Source organism: Amphiura filiformis, chromosome 14 (genome assembly GCF_039555335.1).
Source record: "Amphiura filiformis chromosome 14, Afil_fr2py, whole genome shotgun sequence".
NCBI lineage: Eukaryota > Metazoa > Echinodermata > Ophiuroidea > Amphilepidida > Amphiuridae > Amphiura > Amphiura filiformis.
The window spans coordinates 52,535,058-52,557,334 of NC_092641.1; the positions used below are offsets into that span (position 1 = coordinate 52,535,058).

The 22,277-nt window shown below is 36.3% G+C and overlaps 2 protein-coding genes across 2 annotated transcripts in view; both read left to right on the forward strand.

The window, feature by feature from the left end:
- LOC140169074 (uncharacterized) overlaps positions 1-4,720 on the forward strand; it is a 30,101-nt gene extending 25,381 nt beyond the window's left edge. The window contains exon 2 of the mRNA XM_072192350.1: positions 3,431-4,720. Within this exon, the coding sequence (XP_072048451.1) occupies positions 3,431-4,374 (944 nt within the window). The 3' untranslated portion in view covers positions 4,375-4,720. The remainder of the gene's footprint in view (positions 1-3,430) is intronic.
- A 12,537-nt stretch (positions 4,721-17,257) lies between these two features.
- On the forward strand, positions 17,258-20,156 carry LOC140170499 (uncharacterized). The gene is made up of 3 exons (XM_072193856.1): positions 17,258-17,365; positions 17,967-18,780; positions 19,222-20,156. The coding sequence occupies exons 1-3, from the start codon at positions 17,336-17,338 to the stop codon at positions 20,154-20,156; spliced, it is 1,779 nt and encodes a 592-aa protein (XP_072049957.1). The 5' UTR covers positions 17,258-17,335.
- Positions 20,157-22,277: the final 2,121 nt, after the last annotated feature.

Genomic DNA, 22,277 nt, shown 5'->3' on the forward strand with positions numbered 1-22,277 from the left:
CCAGCTGCAGCTTTAAAAAGTTTGGAGGTAATCTTAGTTCAATGAAGAACAGAATTCAGCAGTCATGTAAGCTTAAAAATGTTCAAGGTTGCAGAATTTTGATACCTTGATTCAGTTGAGTCTTGGAACTTATCCCAGAAATCCAGGTTTCACAGATGACAAGAAGGTACACTATTATAAGATGATAAAAAACAGCTACACACCACTAGATGATAAAAATTACTGGAAAATATGGTAAAAAACACCAAAAAAGTTGGAGTACAGTACAGAACCCAATAAAAAAAAATGTTTTTCTGGCAACACCTTCCTTAGAGAAATAAATTTCCCCAAGCTGTTCTTATTAGATATGTTGGGGGCAAGGTATGTTCTACCAATAACCATAACGACAAAATCCTAGGTGAGCGCAAAAGTTAATTTTTCGTACCGACAAAATCAGTAAAAAATGTCATTTTTCAAATTTGAAAAACTTGCAGTGTTGCCAGGTCCGAAATCGATATTAAAAAAAGAATCTCCAAACACAACTTCGTTTGTAGATAGAACAAGGATAAGGCTTTTTTATGATACAATTTATTTTTAAATACCAACTTGTATATTAAGGCAACGAGTCGCCCTTTTAAGGGCAATTTTCACTTTTTTAGCTCCAAAATAGGCGAAAATTGTAAAAAACACAAATCGGGCCGTTGCCATGGCAACGGACTTCAGCTGAATTTTCGAAATGCATTTTTGTAACCTCCCACCAAAGTCCTTTCACCTCAACAAGAAAAAATTTTTGACCGTGGCCAACCCTACTAAATAAATATCTGATATTGCAATATCAAAAATATCAATTTTAATCATTTGCCATAAAATGTGTATTACATTGCGAATTTCAAAAAATCAAAATTATTTGATATCCGAAGGACATTCTTCGTATTCAGAATGCAATTCGATATGTCTGATGTGCTCTAATGTCCCACAATAAATACTGTCCAAACGTTCATACCCTACCCCTTAACGTAAAACTGCCACCACATATGTAATTTAAATTCGTTTTCACTCATTTTTTGACAGAATACTTTTAGAAAGATGGTCGTTAAGATTATTTGTAACAACGGTTCGAAACAGACTTTTCAATTTTGAGATATGAAACTTTGAAATTGGGTAAAATTGGTTTTTGACTACTCTGTAAAGTTATCTTAGAGCTACGTTATATGATTCATACTGCAGTTACTGTCCGTTTTCCTATACAAAATACACAGTGCTCTTTCCCATTGACGCGTGACCTCTACAAATAGCCTACGTTAAAAGTATGGGGATATGCCTAGTTAACGTCGCTGTGTGAAAAATAACCGGCAAATATTAAAAGTACTCTTCTAAAGTTCTAGAAAATATAGTTTTGTAACATATCCTAAATTTTTAGCTAATTTAGAAGTTTGGAAATACTCGTACTTTGGTGTTTTAGTTAATGTTATAGGTAATAGTACATTGCCTAGTTAACGTCGCTGTGTGAAAAATAACCGGCCAATATTAAAAGTACTCTTCTAAAATTCTAGACAATATAGTTTTGTAACATGTCCTAAATTTTTAGCTAATTTAGATGTTTGGAAATACTCGTACTTTGGTGTTTTAGGAAGGATATGTAAATGACAGATAACACCAAAAAATATGAAGAAATTATTTCCAACCCGTGTTAAGTCTGCAAACCACCATGTTTCTCATTTTCAAGAACGCTGGTTAACAATAAGCACGTATTGTCTCATTTCGTAAACAAATACCACACACAATTGTTCTCTAGCGCTCGCTTTATAATCGTTCACCCAGCTGAAAGTATAATCCCAGCTCATTGCTCCATTGTACGTTTAAAGCAGACACATATGTTGTGTGTATTTAACCAGAGAAGATATGATTTAATCAGTTGAGCTGCTTTCAATGAGTGTTATCTTGGTTTAATAGCTTTTAATGGGGTTTAAGTCCTGCAAAGGTCGAATTGAATTCTACTGTAGACATGACTGCATCATGTACGAAAACGTTTTAGAATAATTCCGGGAATAACTATTACCAACAAAACAATGCCGTATGTAAAATGTTGCTGTAAAACGTTTTTTGCCATATCAAATATGTTCGGTCAACATTCAAATAACATTAGGCCTATGTACAACGTTTTCAGAAACCGTAATACTATGAAGTGTTATAGATTACCCATTCATACATTTCTCTTGACAATGTTTCATTTCCTCGCCCTAAAAATGAAATGTACCCGCCATACAAGGGTAACAATCGTCTTTCTTCAGTATATAGGTCTACATGTCCCTCATCTTTTCCCGTCTTCGTTCATTTTCCCACCTTCTTTTGTACTTCTATTTTATTTCTTTACTTGTTTATTATTTCTTTCATTATGTATTGCATTGATTTATTGTGTAGAGCATTTTGGTCAGGGCTGGACTTTTACACACGCCGCACGCAAATGGCATGTACTTTTGCTGTCGGGTGTGTAACTTTTTTTAAAGTTCGGGCTTGTAAAATGTTTGTCGGGCGTGTATAACTCTAAAAAGTTACACACCTGAGTGGCTAGTGGCAAAAAATTTAAGATCCGATCCAGCCCTGATGTTTGTATCTGGGGTGTATGTGTACGTTAAGACAGTTACAAAGCAAGTCATTATGAAAAATATAAGCTTTTAGGAAAATATTGGATTAAAATATTATATTGCACGCATGGATTATACTACTTAAACCCGGGGCATCTCTTTTATGTTTGTTTTTTCTGGGGTTTTTGGTGAAAACGGACTTTTAGCGGATCGTACATAATGATAGGCTACTCAACGCGACGTTCTCTCTAAAAGTAGAGCTTCGACTTAGCGAAGAGCTGCAAAGAAAATTAAGAACTTCTTATGTTCCAACTATTATAGTTTCCACGAACCTTCATTATGAGAGTCTTAAGTTTTAGAACGATTCTTATAGACTCTGTAGACGTAAAACTGAAAAATGATTCTTCAAAGAAAACAAAGTTCCTTAGAGTTTACAAAACCTATTTTGTTAATTTTTGCAGAACTGTTTCGGTTCGCTCACTTCCGTATGTAAGCTGTAGGCGCCTATGATGAACCCTTATTTCTTGTACCTGTTGCATGAATGCTCTTGCTTTCTAATCGGGCTGCATTTGAACGTGTATTATAATACCTACTATAATGGGCCAAAAAAGTATCCTTATGCTTGAAAAAAATCTGAATTTTAAAACTAAATCATATAATGGGTAAATTTATTTATTTAAAAGATGCAATCCTGCACAATATGACACCTCATTGAATGCAATGTGACCTCAAGAAGTAAAGTTACAAGCGTTTGATTACATGAATGTCCCGGGTTTGTTTAACAACCTTTTTGCAGCGTTTTAAAAGATATGAATTTTATTCGTTGAATTAATAATACATAGTTTCCCATTATTTGAATACTATAGGTTTAGCTGATGAACCAGTGACATTCCAAAAGCAAGCTAGCGAGACTGCATCTGCGTCAACAAGTTCACACAGCAGCAATAATTGGCGTCTCATCCGGGAATTTGGCAAGGAAGGTGAAGCAGAGGGAGAGTTTCAGCTAAATTGTTGTATCGCGGTATGCAACAATTCGGATGTGGTAGTTACCGACTCTCCTAATTGGGAAGACAAGCATCCACCACGACGCGCATATGTATTCAGCCATGACGGTAAGTTCAAGTACACGCTCCACCCACCAGATGACAAACCTGAGGCACGGATGATATCTCCTGTTGACGTAGCTGTTACATCACAAGGTGAAATCGCCATAGCTGATTCAGAGTCTAAATATGTGAAACTTTTCAATGAGAAAGGTACATATCTGCGTATGTTTTCTGTGGTAACAGATGAGACTCAAACCACTAAGGTACAACCATCGTGCATATCAGTTGCTTCCAATGGTGATATATTGGTGGGTTGTGTGACAAGGAAGGTGATCACCATACATGATGCTGATGATGAAAGGTTGATCAACACTGTCAATCTCAAGATCAAGCCACTTTACATGACAACCAATAACAAGCAGCAGATCTTTGTGAGTAATTGGGAGGTAAAGAAAGTACACGCAGTAAACTATGCAGGTGATGTCGTCTTCTCATTGGAAAGTTTCACTGTTGATGGGGAACCAGGTATGCCAGTAGGACTTACATGTGATGAGGAAAATCACGTATACATCGCTGTGAGGCAATTTAATCCAGCAAACAATAACGCATATATTGATACTGGTCACATTCATCAGTATTCATCATGGGGTAGGTTCATGAAGTGTATCATTACAAATATGTACGCTCCTCGTGGAATCACCTGGCATAATGATACAATCTGTGTAGCCAATGACAGGTGTGTATCCATGTATAGCCAAGGGTAAAAACTCGGAAATATTGATGCACTTTACATGAGCAAAATTAGGCGAGAAAGCACAGTTTAATAAATTTGAGTTTAAATTTGAGTATTTAGGGGGCTGTTATTTTCTACGGAAGGGGGATAATGAAAAACCCGAAACATTTCTCACATTATGATTTGGGGTTCGTAATAGGGAAGGGTTAAACATTTGACAATGGTCATTAACAATTCTTGAACCTCTTCCGAACAAAATGCCAGACCCTTACCAATAATTTTAAGAGGTATTTCACGCGGTTTTGCTTCATTTTTGTTTAATTCATTTTATCCATAAAAAACATTTCCGTGAACATAGTTTACATCTTGCTTTTACTGCCACTAATTCTATAAACTTTTTATAACCATTTAGCCTACTAGTATTTTCATGTAATAAATATCAGAATAATTTCTAGTTTATTATGATTAATAACATATTTTTATTTATCAAAAATCGATTATGGCAAAGTTTTTTCAAATATTTTTGAAGTTGAAGATGAGCGGTCACATTATATATTAACTCCCATTTTTTTTAAATATTTCAAATTTAATTAATATCATATTATGTGTCAACTGTTTCCTCTTTGAAGGTGAGATCATTTTTGATAAAGTTTTCCCCAGTCTCATGGAAAGACCCCTTTTTTGGGCTTCTCCCATTAATCTCTCAACGAAGGACCCCTAGTTTCGAACTGGCGTTGGCAGATCCACGTAACCGCCAGACGATTATCCCCCTCTCCCGACTAAAAGAGAGCTATTTCGGCGTCACTTTGACACCAATATTATATGAACAAACAAACTGAAGAAGAGTTTCACGGATGTGACTCGAACATTTTTGTGAGTAGAATCATTGCTTGTGTGAATCAGCTTAAACTTAACCGAAATCATGAAAGACAGCTTATTAATAAAACATCGAGTCATTTGTAGGATAGGAAACCCACAAATATAAGGAATATTATACGCTTTTAAGGTCGTTTTCCGTTCTTGTTATTTGTTGTCGCGCGCCCCATCATCGAACTAAGCGTAAACAAAATGTGAAATAGCGATTGTGATTCACACTGCAAAAACAGCAGAGCAACACTTTATAAAAGTGTGAATTTTAACACTATATTGTGTTAAAAAAACATAAACATCTTCATATTTGTTACGTGTTTTCGAGTTTGTAAATTAACTTAATTAAAGTAATATGTGACCCGTTCTCACAAAACTAGGAAGAGATTGAATGATACATTATTTTTTCGATATAGCTGTACAAATTAAATGATATATACTTAAAAAATTTGATACAATTTGCCAAAAATTAAAATTAGTGAAATAGAATATTGAATCCCGATTGTACAATTGATGAAGTTAACGCTTTGTATTGTGTAGAACTTCATAATAATTAAGTAAAACTTACCTCTGAACTAAAAAAATGTACACACTTTTGTAATTAATGTTGGTAAAGGTAATTATGAATTACATGTATGACATAAATTTAACTTAATTATTATGAGGTTCTATTTGTAAATAACGTTATGTAAACATGATTTTACACAATTTTCTTAACAATTATAAAATTTCACCATTTTTGCATAATATGCAAAATTTGCAAAAAGGAAGATATCAACATTTCTGGAAAGACGTGAAGTTTCAATCATATACGTGTTACCGTAAAGGGTACATACGAAAAGAGACTTCTATCACTAAAAGCCATAAGCCTAATATACGAACTTCATACACTCCTTGATAGCGAGGCTCAATCATCATGATCGTAGCCTCCGTTAGTAAATTACTAACCGTGCATAAATATTGTATAATTGCACGGGCGCACACTCCGCGTACTACGCGCGGTGCTTTCGGACGCGTTCATTTTTCTTGCGGGTGGATGCATTTATATTTGCTTGCCTTTTCCAACATCTTTATTTTTTTTCTCGTGTATGAAATAGGCTCATGCAATAGACGCATCAACATCTCATTACGCGTGCATTATTTTGTACAATTTCACTCCCAACAAATGAGACGCATTTATTAATTTATAATAATTTTAATATGATTTTAATTGAAGGACGTGTCAAATTTTGTCCTTATTACAGGATCGCTCTCGGTCTTATCACCACAGCGTATGCTTAATGAATCACTGATACTGCGTTTTATTTTAAGTTTATCTTTTGTACTTTACTCTACTTTATCATTTTGTAGATTGATATGAGTATGATGAGTGTACATTTTATTTGAAGAAATAATCAATGTTGTATTGTTTAATGCCAATGTAAATACACGCAGATCACCCAATTGGAGCTTGTATAATTTAAAAAGGTATCAGGTTAGGGTTTCAATAACCATGCATACATAATTTGGGAATAATTGAAGACCTGAGCGCAAGAAGACCGTAAGTCCACTTGGCCCCTCAACATATATACACTAAAGTTTCATATAGTTTCGTATAGACTGCTGCCCTCAGTCGTCAACCGTCTGGATTGACGACTGAGAAAACTACGTGGAAAAAAAGTGACGGATTTTGCAACAGGATTCCTGTGGCATAGAGCATGCGCAGTTGTGTCCAAATTGACCTTTTGACCGAGTTTGTTGTTTTTAGAAGTTCAGAGCGCGATCTTGTCACAGCGGCGCGGTACAGCGACGCGGTACGCGGGCGCCGCTAGTCAGTCGCGCTATGGCGCACAACTGATGTCGCATTGAATAGTTTTCATAAGTCCGTCATGATATTGGCTGTAAGATAATCAGTCGTCACTACGAAGCATACACAGTACATGCGAAGTGTAGACGGCTGATTGGAATTAGTCTAAGTTTCGTATAGTTTGGTAATGTTTTATACATGTTCAGGGACCAAAACAAATCTTTCACATCCTTTCATGATATTTTCACCCTGGAACTGGTATTAAATTAAACATTATAAAACCCTAAGAAACTGGTCGAATCCAACCAAAAGTGTCCACGGGCCAAAAATATAAAAAAATCCTTTTGCCCATTTATTGATGACATATTGGCCTTATAGGAACCAAAAGTGCCATTACTAATCTTGAAAAATAAATCCAGGACGTGTGATAGTAAATGTGATATCAAAACCCAATGTTACCTACGAATACCACTAGGATGCTTTCACTATCGCAATACTAATAAACCTAAAACAAATGGAATATTCCCATTAACGCTTTTTTTGTGTAATGTAGACCACAGGGTGTCAGGAAAATACTAGCTCAACCAGAAAATATTTGTTTTTATTTTCATAACGCGATCAATATGATCTTAGTCAATTTATGCTAATTTATTTTTGAAAATGAAGTTTAGGTCAGTTTCTGTATTTTATTTATCAAATGAGTATGAATCAATTTACACATTGTATAAGAACGAGTAGGATATATGTGTTCAAGAATAATAGGAATTATTTATACGCATACACCTAACGCTTTATACAATGAAAAGGTGAAGAAACCCGGGTATTCGTAGGTAACATGAGCGATTTAACAATATATTGAGTTTAGAGGTTTAAATTTTGCTATTATGGTAATGAATTAATAAAATGGTATTTTTTAGATCTCTTTCAGATGGTACGTCCAAATGAATAAATGCTATTACTTTAGATCAAAACAATTTTGATGCTTTTAGCAAGATTTTGACCACTTCATTTTGATATACAAGTAGTTAATCAGCAATTTTACATAATAAATAATTGTTGAATGAATCCGTATATGGGTAATAATAGTGTCCTGGGGTACCGCTTAAAGTTTTGACAATTAATTTCCATTGGTAGAGACACTTCATTACACATGTCATGTATTAGGCTGTATTCGTAAGTAACATTTCAGTATTTGTAGGTAAGAATTAGACTTTTGGTGGATATCGCAATCGAAACTTCATTTTATAAAGCACTTTGAATGTATTACTTTCTTTATGTGCGTTTATTGATACTTTAGACCCTATATCATGTATTAATAATGTCGGTTCACAGCGGTTGAAAGAGGATTGAAGTAAGAAACAAAGGCACTAAAGTGACTTTAATTTGCTAATTGCACACAAATCGCTTAAAACCGTTATTGCAGACTTGTGAAGTCCATCTTGGAGTCAGTTATGTCTTGTGGCCTTTCGTTTGAGGGCAACTACAATTAGCTTTATACCAGGGTCCATCACTGTGTTGTCTAGATAATGAGACAATGAGAACAGTCGTTTTTTCCATGGTATTCGTAGGTAACCTTAGCGAAAACGTCAAAAGTTACCTTCGCATAAATCAATTTGGACACAAATTACTCAGAAACCAGAAGGTCGGTAAACATTTAAAATGAAGCACACATGACAGTTGACAAATCCAAGTATTTATCCCTTCTAATCTTCTTTGAATCTGATTTTTCTTTCAAATGAGCAGACCGTCGTCTATTTCAGTACATATTTTTCAACAATTAAGCCGTATTCAGTTTTGCATGGTGGGCATGTATGTGAATTCGCAACTTTCATTGACATATGATTTGATAGCAAACATACAGGCCTTCGTTATGTACCAATATGGGCATTGGCGTGAATGGCGGTGTTTCACAATACTGTCATGATGTCACATTGTATTCGTAGGTAACATTCGGTTACCGAAATTTACCTACGAATACTTGCTTTTATTGTTGACATCTCAGAAATATTTAAACGCAGGCTATTGAAACTTGGTAGAAATAAAGAGTGTATTACCCTGCACCTATTGCTTAACTATTGTTTACTATTCTCTCACTTTGTCGAAATGACACAGCTTTTAACATGTATTCGGAGGTAATGCATATTTTTTACCAAACCTACCTTTGTGCCATTTAGAATTTCTGGCAGCTAAACACAATAATAAAGATGTCCGAATGCAATGCATTTCAGTATTTGACATATCAAAGCTTGTATCAATTGCGCATTTATTAGTGATTTCCATTTTTTAAAGATATATCTAGTGCTATGAAAAATTGTATTCGTAGGTAATGTAAAAAAATACCACTCAAAAAAATATCACAAAAAATTCATAATTACGTACAAATATGTGAAAAATTGAACAGGCAATCTTTGAATACACACCTTTCAGGAAATCAATTTAGATTGAATCTAATGACTTCTTTTCATAACTGATTTAGATATTTTTAAAAATACCTTAAGAAATATTTTGAAAAAATGGGTAAAAATAGCATGTTTTGGGGTCTCTGTGTCTAAGTTTTTCACAGAAGGGGTCTTATTATATATGGCGCGAAGCGTATGATCAAGGCGAATAAACACAATACAAAAACGAATGCCAATTGATTAATACTTTTAAGTTATGGCCCTGAACATGCCGTGTACACTTTTCGTTGGATTCGACCAACTATACATAACTTTAGTGTATACATGTTGTGGGGCCAAGTGGACTTACGGGCTTCTTGCGCTCAGGTCTTCAATTGCTCCTTTCCCTTCAATGAATCACATGGCCAATTACCCTGTGGTACAAAATGATTTTGCTCCAAAATATTAAAGATGGATTACGACAGGGTCAAAACACCTTGTGTTCTTGTTTATATTTTTGCTGATTATTCTAGTAGTGATATATTGTATATGGCATCAGATAGATTTATTTCATTTTTATAAAGGTACTCAGATTGATAAAAGTACTTTTTGCATGTCTATCAGATAAATCCCAAATCAAGAACTGTATTATTTTAGACCTCGTGTGTTCCAGTATATATTTTGCTGATCATATTGTGTAGTAGCTATAGTGATGAGCATTTGATCATTCACCAATAAGCTGCATCGTATATTGTATAGCATTGTTAGAACGAGTCATTTCATTGACAGAAATGTTAGCCGCATGTATAAAGGTACAGAGATTGACGAAAGTACTTTGTGAATGTGTATCAGTTTTAACATGATATGTTATTCATATGTAGATATATGAAATGTAATGTAAAGAAGGATAAATAAATCACAAATCAGAACTCTGATTTATGCCAAATTATTAATGTCTAATCGGTTTCTGTAATACCTCTGCGTTAACCTCGAGTTAAGGATACGATACATGATTTAGCGACAAGTGACTCATTTCGGAATGCGATCATGAATTTTGAAGAAAAAAAAAAGTTCCCACAGGCTTCGAGGGGACTCGAACCAACGATTCCACACGTCGTTGAGTATCAGTCCCGGTCTTTACCGCTCTGCCACAGAGGCAGATGAACGGAATAGTGTAATAATAAAAGATAAATCTCATAATGCTATCTTTAGCCTTTTGTTTACATTAAAATGACGCATTTTGTAAAGATAGATTGGCCGTTTTATGTATAAATAGCACGAACATTTGGAAAAGGGCTCAAACAAATAATAAAGACACTGATACGATGATGAAATTGCATAAGTCGGGAAATATCTGCGTCGCAATGTTTTGTTTTGATTTTAGAAATGTGACCTTAAAATTTACGACGTTAAGACATTATCATTCGAAATCAACAAAAGATATTTCAGCAGTATATGGCAAAATTCTTTCTCTAGAGTGTTTTATACCCCGTTTACATTGGGCAAAAGTCGTAATCGACTTAAGCTGTATTTTGAATTACGACAGCAGATTAATTCGTTTGGTGGGTGTTTACACTACATCGGCTGAATTCGATTCGAAATTCGCATTCACAAATATCGAATTCGTTTGTTACCAGTGGTTACGGCAGGTAAATACGAATTCAACAACGTGTTCGTTTACATTAGCGAAAAGTCGTAATTAATGACGACTTATTCGAATTCACTTGAAATGAATGATGATACAAGTCATCATTGGAATTACGACATTTGAATTACGATTAACTACGACTGTACCTGTTTACACTTATGATACGAATTAAGTCGATTACGACTTTAGTGAATTCGATTACGACTTTCGCCCAATGTAAACGGGGTATTAGACATGTATGTGAAATAGCTTCAACAATACATCGCTGCATAATGGTAAAAACAGCCTTGACCTGAAAAAGGGCGAGAGGTGCCATATTTATGGATTCAGGCTAAATTCAAAATTTGTATAAAACGTTTGGTTTTTGATCGATTACATAATCCTGCAGGCGTCTTATATACGATCGTTCAACGTCCGATAAATGACCGGCGAATCCGTCCCATGTGGCACCAGCAGGGACGTCGATCCTATCAGAAAAGTGGGGGAAGAGAGGGTGTTTGAGAGGTTTTGGGCCCCTCATGATGCAGTCATGTCTACAGTAGAATTCATCTCGACCTTTGCAGGACTTAAACCCCATTAGAAGCTATTAAACCAAGATAACACTCATTGAAACAGCTCAACTGATTAAATCGGATCTTCTCTGGTTGTGCACATGTGTCTGTTTTACATGTGCGATATCGCAATAAAGCTGGTATTATAGCTTCATTTGGGTAACCGATTATAAAGGAAACAATGGTATGTGGACCTTTGTTCACGAAATGAGACAATGGCCTGCTTTTTTTTTTTTTTTATTCTTGAAAATGAGCAACATAATGATTGTTGACTTAACACGGTTTGGAAATAACTTCTTCATATTTTTGGTGTTATTTGTCGTTTACATAATTATCCTTCCTAAAACACAAAAGTGCGACCCTCTCCAAACACCTAAATTAGCTAAAAATTTAGGACATGTTACAAAATTATATTTTCTAGAATTTCATAGAATACTTTAAATGTAGCTTGTACCGTTTTTTTGTGGCATCCTTCAGAGCGGAGCGGTCCGTTACCAATATAGCTCAATATTTTCGGTCAAATCTCCATTCAATTAACACGGGGAGTTGGCTAGCTATGAGCTAGCTATGCTTTGCCCTCACTCATATTCTACGAAAGTGCGACCCCTTCTGAACATCTAACCTAGCTGTAATTTTAGGTCATGTTAGAGAAATATATTTCCTAGAAGTTTGGAGAATACTTTAAATATTGGCTGGTTATTTTTCACACAGTGATGTTAACTAGTCAAGTGCCATTCTTCCAACATACATCATTTGTAGAGGTCACGCGTCAATGGTGAGAGCACTGTGTATTGTGTATAGGAAAACGGACAGTAACTGCAGTATGTCAGAGGCAGTGGCGTAGCCAGCACGTTTTCAGAGGGTGGACAAAGTGGGGAAAGACAACTTTTGAGGGGAAAACTCTGACGAAAATGGTCAAAAAATGGGCTAAAAAGTACAAAAAGGGCTACAAATCTTACATATTAGGGCAGCCAGCGTCCAGGGGGCAATATAGGTGAGAAACCTTGGACAATGAAGGCCCGATTGAAGCCATTTGTGGATCAATTTTAGCACTATTATTGGATACTATTTTAGTTTGAAAAAGCCACAAATTGGTGAAACGAAAGCCTAATTGAAGCCATTGAAATGTTTTTACCATTATTGTATAATATAAACAATTGTTTTAAACATAACACGTGGATGTCCAAAGCAGAAGCAAAAAGGAAGACTTGTCCATTTTTCAAAATGAAGGTTCAATTGAAGCCATTTGCATGGGGACTGTATTTACATTATTAGGCCTATTGTGTAATAATTTAGTTTTAAAAATGGAAAATTTGGAAAATTGTTTTTTGGTGCATAATTTTTACACTATTATTGCCTTAAACAAAAAACAAAGAAGGTCCGAACTGAATTTGCAAAATTTAAAATGTTACACTGGTCCACTGACACTTAGATATAAGACTTCAGACTCGTAATTTCAGGTAAAGCATGCATGGATTGATAGTCAGTAATAGACCTAAGTCCGTCTTAAATACTGACTTTGGTGACAAAATGTCACGGCCCTGCATATATCGACAATTTAACCTTTTCTCTTCTTTTTTCTTTCTTGTCAATCACTAAAACTGGAAGGAATTTGATATCGCGTCCTCTACTCTTCAGAAAGTGCCCCTCCCCAATACTACTTACATGCATGGACCTACTAAATTACGTGCAAAAATACTTTTTCTCTTCTCTTCTCTCTTCAGTTTGTCTCACTTTATTTTTATTTTTCTCCTTTCCCCCTTTTTTCTACTTGTCAGTCACTACTAAAAGTACTGGGGGGGATTTGATATTGCTTCCCACACCTTTTAGAAAGTGCCCCCCCCCATGATCGATGCACATGTTCGCCATAGGCCTACATCCGGCACAAGCACCTGCGAAACCTCCCAAACACCTGCGGTATATACACGAAAGAATAACGAACAAACCCAGGGAATATACAGGACAGTACGAACACATATCGGACAACTTCCGAACATGTGTATCCGGCACAGTCCGTCGACACTCCGTTTCAAACAAACTTTAAACAAACATCACCTAACACGAAACGCATTTGGCGGATAATAGCATGACATATGAAGAACATAAGACGAACACTAACGGATTTGCTAAAATACCATCCGTTTCTTGTACGGAAGACCGATCCGGTGTAGTGTGACACTAAGACGGACTGGGTCAACGTACATCACCGAATATAAATATATGCTATCCGGTGGTGAAGGAACGTATTTGCAACGAACACGGGCCGAGCGGAACGAACAAAGAACGAACATGAACGAAAGGAGAGCGAACAAACTCCGGCAATATGCAGGACCATACGAACACACATCGGATAAATACCGAACATGTGTATTCGGTACACTCCGTTTCAAGTTTTGTGCATGCACAAAACTTGCCGACGGACTTAACGAACATCACCTAACACGAAACGCATTTGGCGGATGATAGCAGGACATAAAAAGAACATAAAACGATCATTGACGAACAACAACGGATTTACTAAAATACCATCCGTTTCTTGTACGGAAGACCTATTCGGTGTAGTGTGACAGGCGCATAATGGGTTTTGAAATAGCGACCGTGTCTTAAATGTTATGTCCGGGGCATCTCGGTACAAAACGTGCTTGTGCGTTACTGTACAACCAATGAAAAAGGAGTTCATATTTGTTTGGAAAAAAATGGGTAATTGGGTATAAAATTTCAAAAAAGGGGTCATTGCGTAGAAAATGGAGCAAAATTCAATTTCTTGTTCCATATTTCACAAATTTACGATACCAAGTTACTGCCTGCAATAAGATAATTTAAAAGTTTCCGCATTATTTTGTGGAATTTTGATGACACAATTCTAAAAATTTAAAAAAGGGGTCATCGGGTATGACTTTTTTTACAGGGGGTCAACTGATATATTATACTTCAAAAAAATGGCCTATTGTCAGGCTCATACCGTCACTTCTGAAGTTGAGTGCCCCCATGTAGATCCAACAGGAAACCCTACACCATGTCTACGTGGAAAACACTATTTCGACAAAAGTATCAGAGCCATGTTATCGTTTATATAAACTCCTCAAATCAAGAAAGTCCGCAGTTATGTAACCCGTCCGACACCAAATACCTGATCTTGTTATGACAATTTAATTGATAATGTCGTGTTAGTTCCAACTTGATTCAAAATTTGCTACCAAACACTCAAAATATTGACAAAGATTGATAACAGTATATTAAAATTGGTGCATTTTAAAAGTTGCAAATCTCCTTTAAACATCATTTTAAATCCCCCTTACATCTTGTATTAAGTTACCTTTGAAATTTCAAGTGTCCTCATCAATTTTCAAGGGTCCGACGCCGGACCCATGCCTTTAAAATTTCAAGAGAGAAAATTAGCTACGGCGATCACGGTATGTCTAGATTGTAGAAAATTGAAAACCCGGGTTGAAAACTTGATGTGAAACTAAAATGAAAGTGTACTCAGGGAGCTGGACCTATTATGTGAACCAGATTTTCCAGTGGAACAACAAAACTAGGATTTTCTGTTCTTTGCTTGGTTCAATTTTTACGGGTCACGCGGACCCGTAGCGTAGGAAATTTGCGGGTCCGCGCCTACTTCCACGGGTATTTGACGCAAGGACGCGCCTTATTTTCGAGCGGCCAGTAAACCTATTTATTGTTTTTATTATTGTTTCTTATGATATGGATAGTCCTTCGATACCAAACCGCTTTGTTTAATTTCCCGACATCTGTCTCATATCCCCGCTTTGGATCACACATTTTGCCTATTGATGCATCACGAAAGGTGTAACATTACATGTATAGTAATATATGAACATTTCTTTGAACACACATCTTTACCATTGATTTATCTAAGTAACATAAGAAAATATTACTGCACAATACCCTTATGGGAAGAAATCCCCAATTTTACGACTCTAATAGTGCCATCTCAGATTTCAGAGTTCTCACAATTTTCGAAGGCCAAGTTTACCCTATTGAGGGTGCTGTAAAGATTGTTCAGAAGTATGCGATAAAGAAATTAGGGCGCATCGTGGTTTGCCCGTGGGTATCTTTGACCATGCTGACCCTTTTATATTAAAAAACCCGAGGCTTTTCCAAAAAGCCTTTCCTCTGGCGCATTACGTAAGAGTTAGTACTATATACGTCTGCTTATCCATCTCACATAATGTTAGCTAAACAATGTCAGTATCATTCTGAACAATAAAGACAAATATTGCCCTGGAACCTGCCTTGTAAATACACTGCGCCAAAAAATCAAGGTACCAGTTATGTTCACCCCTGTATATCCTAAAAAAGACAAATATGTCAAAATGTAAACAAGCAATCAATACCTGTACTCTTTAGCTCTGAGTTAAGACATCATTTGTTGAAATTGGTTGAGAATTAAAGAAACGGTGATCTAAAACCTAAAGAAGAAACGAAATCAAAAGTTGCACTTTTGTGTTCTAATCAATGAAAGCATGACGCCAGTTTTAACGTGCTAATCAGATCAATAGAAGCACGGCGCTAGTTTTCTTGTTCGAGAACGCTTTGTGTACAAATCAATTTGGCATGCAATGGAGCAAACTGCAACTTTTGAATTTGCATCGATTGCGATCGTTGTGTCTTTATTTCTTGAACGTTTTCAACGAATAAGGTCTTAAATTCGAGCTAAAAGATGCAGCTATTGGCTGCTGGTTGCAATTATTATATATCCGTCTTTGTTTAACATAACTGGTGCCTTAATTCTTTTGCTTACTGTATTATATTAATGTGTCATTCAACTTTTCTTGAGTTTCCCAAGGGTGAAAGATTCACACCCGTACAAAGCTCCTTTAGTACTAGCAAACAGTTGCGTAGCCAAATGTGACAAGGGTGAAAGATTTACACCCGTACAAAGCTCCTTTAGTACTAGCAAACAGTTGCGTAGCCAAACGTGACAAGGGAGAACCTTTTCGCCCCCTTACCCTACATGAGCTTTTAGATAGTGTGCCCATTTTTGTCCACACACTCCCCAAAAAGCGAAAAAGTACTAATCAGCAAATAATTTCAACTGACAAAACCATGAAGCCCGAAACTTATCCACTCTGCTACGGTAGCAGTGTGGTAGCAGTGCTACCACACCAAACATTTCTGGAGGTGAAGTTGCCTCCGGCTGACACTGAGGCGTCAAGTATAATATTTTTTTAAATACCTTTTTGTATGAAAATATATCAGATTAGTCAAAAACGTGTTGTCAAATTATTCTTGACATTATAGTCAACAATATATATTATTTATATCAGGCTTTTTTTACAACGACACAGCCATATGCTCGCTTGACTGAGATATTTTTCACGACAAAGAATTCGCAAAAAATTCTTGAGAATAACCATGATGAATAACTTTATTATTGTATATTTTTAATAATAACACTTGTATACTACTGTCCTACTACTATAAATTATTTTTCGAAACTAACGGCGCATTATCGCGTCACATGTTGACATTAAAAATTCATGTTGCATCGAAGTAAGGCAATAGAAAGATTCTGAAGACTAGATTTGGAATTTGCCAATATAATTTTTAAACACACAAAAAAAAGCAACTTGATTATTAAGCATTAAACAGGAAAATTCCCATATTTGCGATATTTTCCTATTTTATTCACAATAGACTAGTATTGAACTTCTATTATGCATTATTGAATTGAGAGAATGGGTTCACTGACTCTTGGTTTTCGATGCTCATACATACTGGTGTAACAGGGAACTACTATGGCGGACAACGAGGATTTATCCGTATCGGTAAGTGATTTTATGTTATACAAGTGCTGTATAGAAATAATATAAAATTTAGTTGACAAGTTACTTTTACATGTGTATAAATTATTCCGAATGTGAATTAAAACTAGAGCGGTTACCGCACCGTAGCGGAACCATGTGACTTCGGCAATATATTGTGGTATATGTCATCCGGCGTCATTTTGAGATATAGACCCAAATAGGAATAGGAATGTGGTCTTATGAGGAGTAGCACCACGGTGGGGAAATTATTTCTATCATATCCTGCACTTTGTTTTTCTTTTTCATTTGGCATGACACTCCTTAAGGAATCTTAGACAGCAAGAACGTATAACACGATACCAATATCAATTAAATAAAACAGAAAATTATATTTTTTTTGATGTATAGTCTTAATTTCCATCCCACTCCACAGACTCCCCTGTCCAAATTTTTTGGCCGGCACCTACTAATTTTGTGGTCGATTCGATTCTTTTAAAAGGTATCAAAATGCTCAGAAGATCATGCTGCATTTACATTGGTTCCCCTGTTAAACTAACCACTATTATAAACATTTATCAAATAATATTCTATACATCTAAGGTTGATATTTATTTCCTCACAGGCTGGGTATAAAGCAACAGCGTCATCTCGTCCTGAAGCACCAAAACTACAAGTATCGGATCTGGAATTTCACAAACAGCTTGGAAGGGGAAGTTACGGCATCGTGTATAAAGTAACATTTAAGACACCATACTACGATATAAACGAAGCAGCAGCAAAGTGTATTGCAGAAGTTGACATGAAAGAAGAGGCTAAGCTAATGAAGAATATCGATCATCCAAACATCGTCAAGCTTTACGACGTCTTGGATGATCGATTGGCTTCAAAGATCTTGTTACTTGAATACGCGCCAAATGGTACAGTCCGCGACTATCTTACGCAACACCAAGGATCTCAAACCCCCATCAAATTGTTGAAGAAATGGGCAAGAGAGTCTGCCCTAGCTCTACAATATCTTCATCAAAAACGGCTCCTGCATAGAGATGTGAAAGCTTCCAACGCCCTTCTGTTTGAAAGTAATGTATTAAAGCTATCGGACTTTGGACTAGCTAGAGAGATGACCGACTCAGAGACTACTTCTTCCGCCAAAGGAACGTGGCGTTACATGGCGCCTGAAATCCACACAAATGATCACTTCTCCTTCAAGAGTGATATCTACGCGTATGGAATGATGGTACGGGAGATTGGCACGGGAAAACCTCCATTTGAAGATCTAGAATTGTCAGCACATGTGGTTTATAAAGTAGCCACAGTACACGCCACGCCAACTATTCCACCGGAATTCCCCGACGCATTGGGAGATCTAATATTTCGATGCTGGAACGCAAACCCAAAATATCGCCCAAGTCTAGAGGAAGCACTGGATGTGATCGATGGTAAGGAAATTATTATTGTTCCAGCTAAATATGTACGTACTGTGTTATGAAAATCGCGTACGCGTTCGACTAATATTTCCATCGTGATAATAAAACAACGGTTCCTGCGTTTTATTTAAAATATCGGATTTTGACAAAACTACATGAGAAGATTTGACTTTTGCACGGAAAGTTAGTTTTATAAAGTACATTATAATCGTGTAAAAACAGAATTTTGAAAAATATTGAGGGCGTCCTCCTCAGCTTGTTACAATAAGGCTGTAACCTACTTTGGGTAAACTTTGTCCAACTTGGCCCAAAAATTGTTGGTAAAGTTTTTGCATATTAATTTAGCCAGTTGATATTTGCGATTTGACGGTCTTTACATTGTTTTAAAATAAAATTACAACATATCATACGCTTATAGGCAAACGCATAATTCTCAATATTTTGATACTTTAGGTTTAGCTGATGCAATGGCATACCAAAGTGAGACTGCATCGGAGTCAACAAGCTCAGACAACAGCAACAAATGGCGTCTCATCAAGAAATTCGGTAAGAAAGGGGAGACAGAGGGAGAGTTTCGGAAAAATTGTTGTATCGCAGTATGCAACAATTCTGATGTGGTAGTTACCGAATTTCCTAAATGGCAAAAAGACAATCACCCACCACGACGCGCATATCTATTCAGCCATGACGGTAAGTTCAAGTGCACACTCCGCCCACCAGATGACAAACCGGAGGCATGGATGGTATCTACTCGTGACGTAGCTGTTACATCACATGGCCAAATCGCAATAGTTGATACAGAGTCTCAATACGTGAAACTTTTCAATGAGAAAGGTACGTATCTGCGTATGTTTTCTGTAGGAACAGATGAGAGTCAATCCATTGAGGTACAACCATGGTCCATATCAGTTGCTTCCAATGGTGATATATTGGTGGGTTGTAGGATCAGGAAGGTGATCACCATACATGATGGTGATGATGAAAAGTTGATCAACACTGTCAATCTCAGCATCCAGCCACATTTCATGGCAACCAATAACAAGCAGTACATCTTTGTGAGTGATTGGGAAGTCAAGAAAGTTCATGCAGTAAACTATGCAGGTGATGTCATCTTCTCAATGGAAAGTTTCACTGTTGATGGGAAACCAGGTAAGCCAGCAGGTCTTACTTGTGATGAGGAAAATCACGTATACATCGCTGTAAGTCAGTATGATCCAGCAAACAATCATAGTATTACTAATACTGGGCATATTCACCAGTATTCACGATGGGGTCGGTACATGCGATGCATCATCACAAATATGTACTTTCCTCGTGGAATCACTTGGCACAATGATATAATTCATGTGGCTAATTTTACAGGTGTATCAATGTATAGCAAAGGGTAAACGCGGCAATATTTATTTACTTGTATTTAAATTTAAATGAGCGACACTAAATACGAAAATGCAGATACTTGAGTTCATAGATAGTTCACTATCTATGCTAAGAATGTTGAGTAATTTACGAATATTTTTAAGAGGTCGAGGGTTGAGAGCCACAAAGAATCAACTCACAATCACACGATCCCATAAAATGAGCATAAATTCACCAGGGCACTTTAGAAGATACAGTCTATTAATTATGACAAAATTCAATAGAAAATAAAATACATTGTGGAAGAAATAATATCGATTTCTGAAGCCCAAAAGCAAATAGCCAACTTTACGCTAATTTTATAAGAGCAGTTCATAGTGAGTTAAGGCTTTCTGGTTCTGAAACCCTCGAGGTATTACAGTCTGTTTTGCTTCATGTATTTCCCCACCCATTCATTTTATGGATTGAAACACAGTTTCCGTGAACGCGGTTTAATGCACATTTACTTTAAGCTAATATGTAACCATCCAGCACAACTGAGCCCTGAAGTCGCCAATCATTATTTTTGAGATATTCAACCAAAATATTCTGCTTGAAATTAGCTTCAAAATGATGTATATCATGTCTTATAGTACTTGACATTTAAGTAGTGAAAATCAATAAAACAGTCAATAAATCCTTTGTTTCCTATTGTTTATTGTTAAGTTCAATGGAGCATATCTCAATAGTGGCACTGGAGACATCCGGGCTCAGTTGTGGTGGATGGTCACATATTATTAAATTATTCTGTTGCAACGTAAATCCTTTGTCATGTGTGTAGTGGCCAATTCAATATCGCCTGCAAGACGCAAACATTATTATACTGACACAATTTTTGATTTGTTTGTTAGTTTGTTGTTCCTGTTTTTGCGGTCTGAATTGGTGCAGTATTGAGGTGAAATCAATTTGTTATTTTGCACAATATACAGTGTCGTGATTGAGTGAGCATGAAATGCAGAATAATAACCCGAGGATACTCTTGCAAGCCACAAAACCAGGAACTTGCTTAAAAATTAATCATTTTGATACCACTAAAAAGAGAATACTTTCAGTAATTTAACATCAAAATTATATGGAAATAAATAATTCCAATTATTTTTAAACCATGAGTCATGAGCAGGATCGAAAATCCACTATGAAAGAAAATGTCATGAACGTGCTGAATATCTTCATTCCTTTCCTGGATTTGAATTTAGATTCGCCCACATGTACAGTGGCGTATTTAGGGGTTGTGGCTAAGGATACACAATGCCCCCTTCTTGAAACAATTGCGTAAATCTGCACAATACCACTCACTTGGTTAAAATAATGTTCAGTAAATTTCTGTCTTAAATTGATCTTTTAAATGAGTATTTGTGCTGAAATGCTCGCGAAGCTCGCAAAATTGTGACTCTCATCGCTTGGAGGGGGGGCGCTGAATCGCTGAATTGGTCAATGTCGGGGTCCCCTCAAGGTGGCACCAGGGCATGTGCCTCCCTCTGCAAATCCCTCCTCGTTTCAGCTCGCCTCTAATCCAAGGTTTCCGATGCACCCTCACAAGCTGAATGTAGCTCTTGCAACAAACTATGCAAGGCCTGTACTTTTGTGACCCACACTTCCTACTTCACCAACAATATCACTCACCGGACTTTCGAAATTCTCCAAGATACGCTTAAATCATTTTGTACTTTACTATGTGTTATCATTTTGTAGATTGATATGAGTGTACATGTTATTTGAAGAAATAATTCATGTTGTATTGAAATGGATAAATGAATGTATTGTTTAATACCAATACCCAATTTGACCTTTTATAATTTAAATAAGTATGCAGGTTGGGGGTTCAGTAAATTTGCAATGATTTACATGACTAATTACCCTGTAGTAGTACAAAATTGCTCAAAATATTAGAAATGGGTATCACGACAGGGTCAAAAGACCTTTTGTGTTCGTGTGTTGTTGTAGCTATTCGCCGTCGAAGTGACGTAGTCATGGTAGTCAATCGGATTAACTACCATAGCAATAAATGAATACAAATTCGACTATATCGCCCTGCACTACAACGTTCACGCGGTACCATAGATGTCAAAGAAAGGTTTATTACTCGCACCTGTAAGATTAGTATCTTAAAAAAG

Coding starts and splice junctions, on each gene's coding strand:
- LOC140170499 (XM_072193856.1), top strand. CDS start 17,336: ATGGCGGACAACGAGGATTTATCCGTATCG. Junction 17,366..17,966: donor ACGAGGATTTATCCGTATCG/GTAAGTGATTTT, acceptor ATTTCCTCACAG/GCTGGGTATAAAGCAACAGC. Junction 18,781..19,221: donor AGCACTGGATGTGATCGATG/GTAAGGAAATTA, acceptor TTGATACTTTAG/GTTTAGCTGATGCAATGGCA.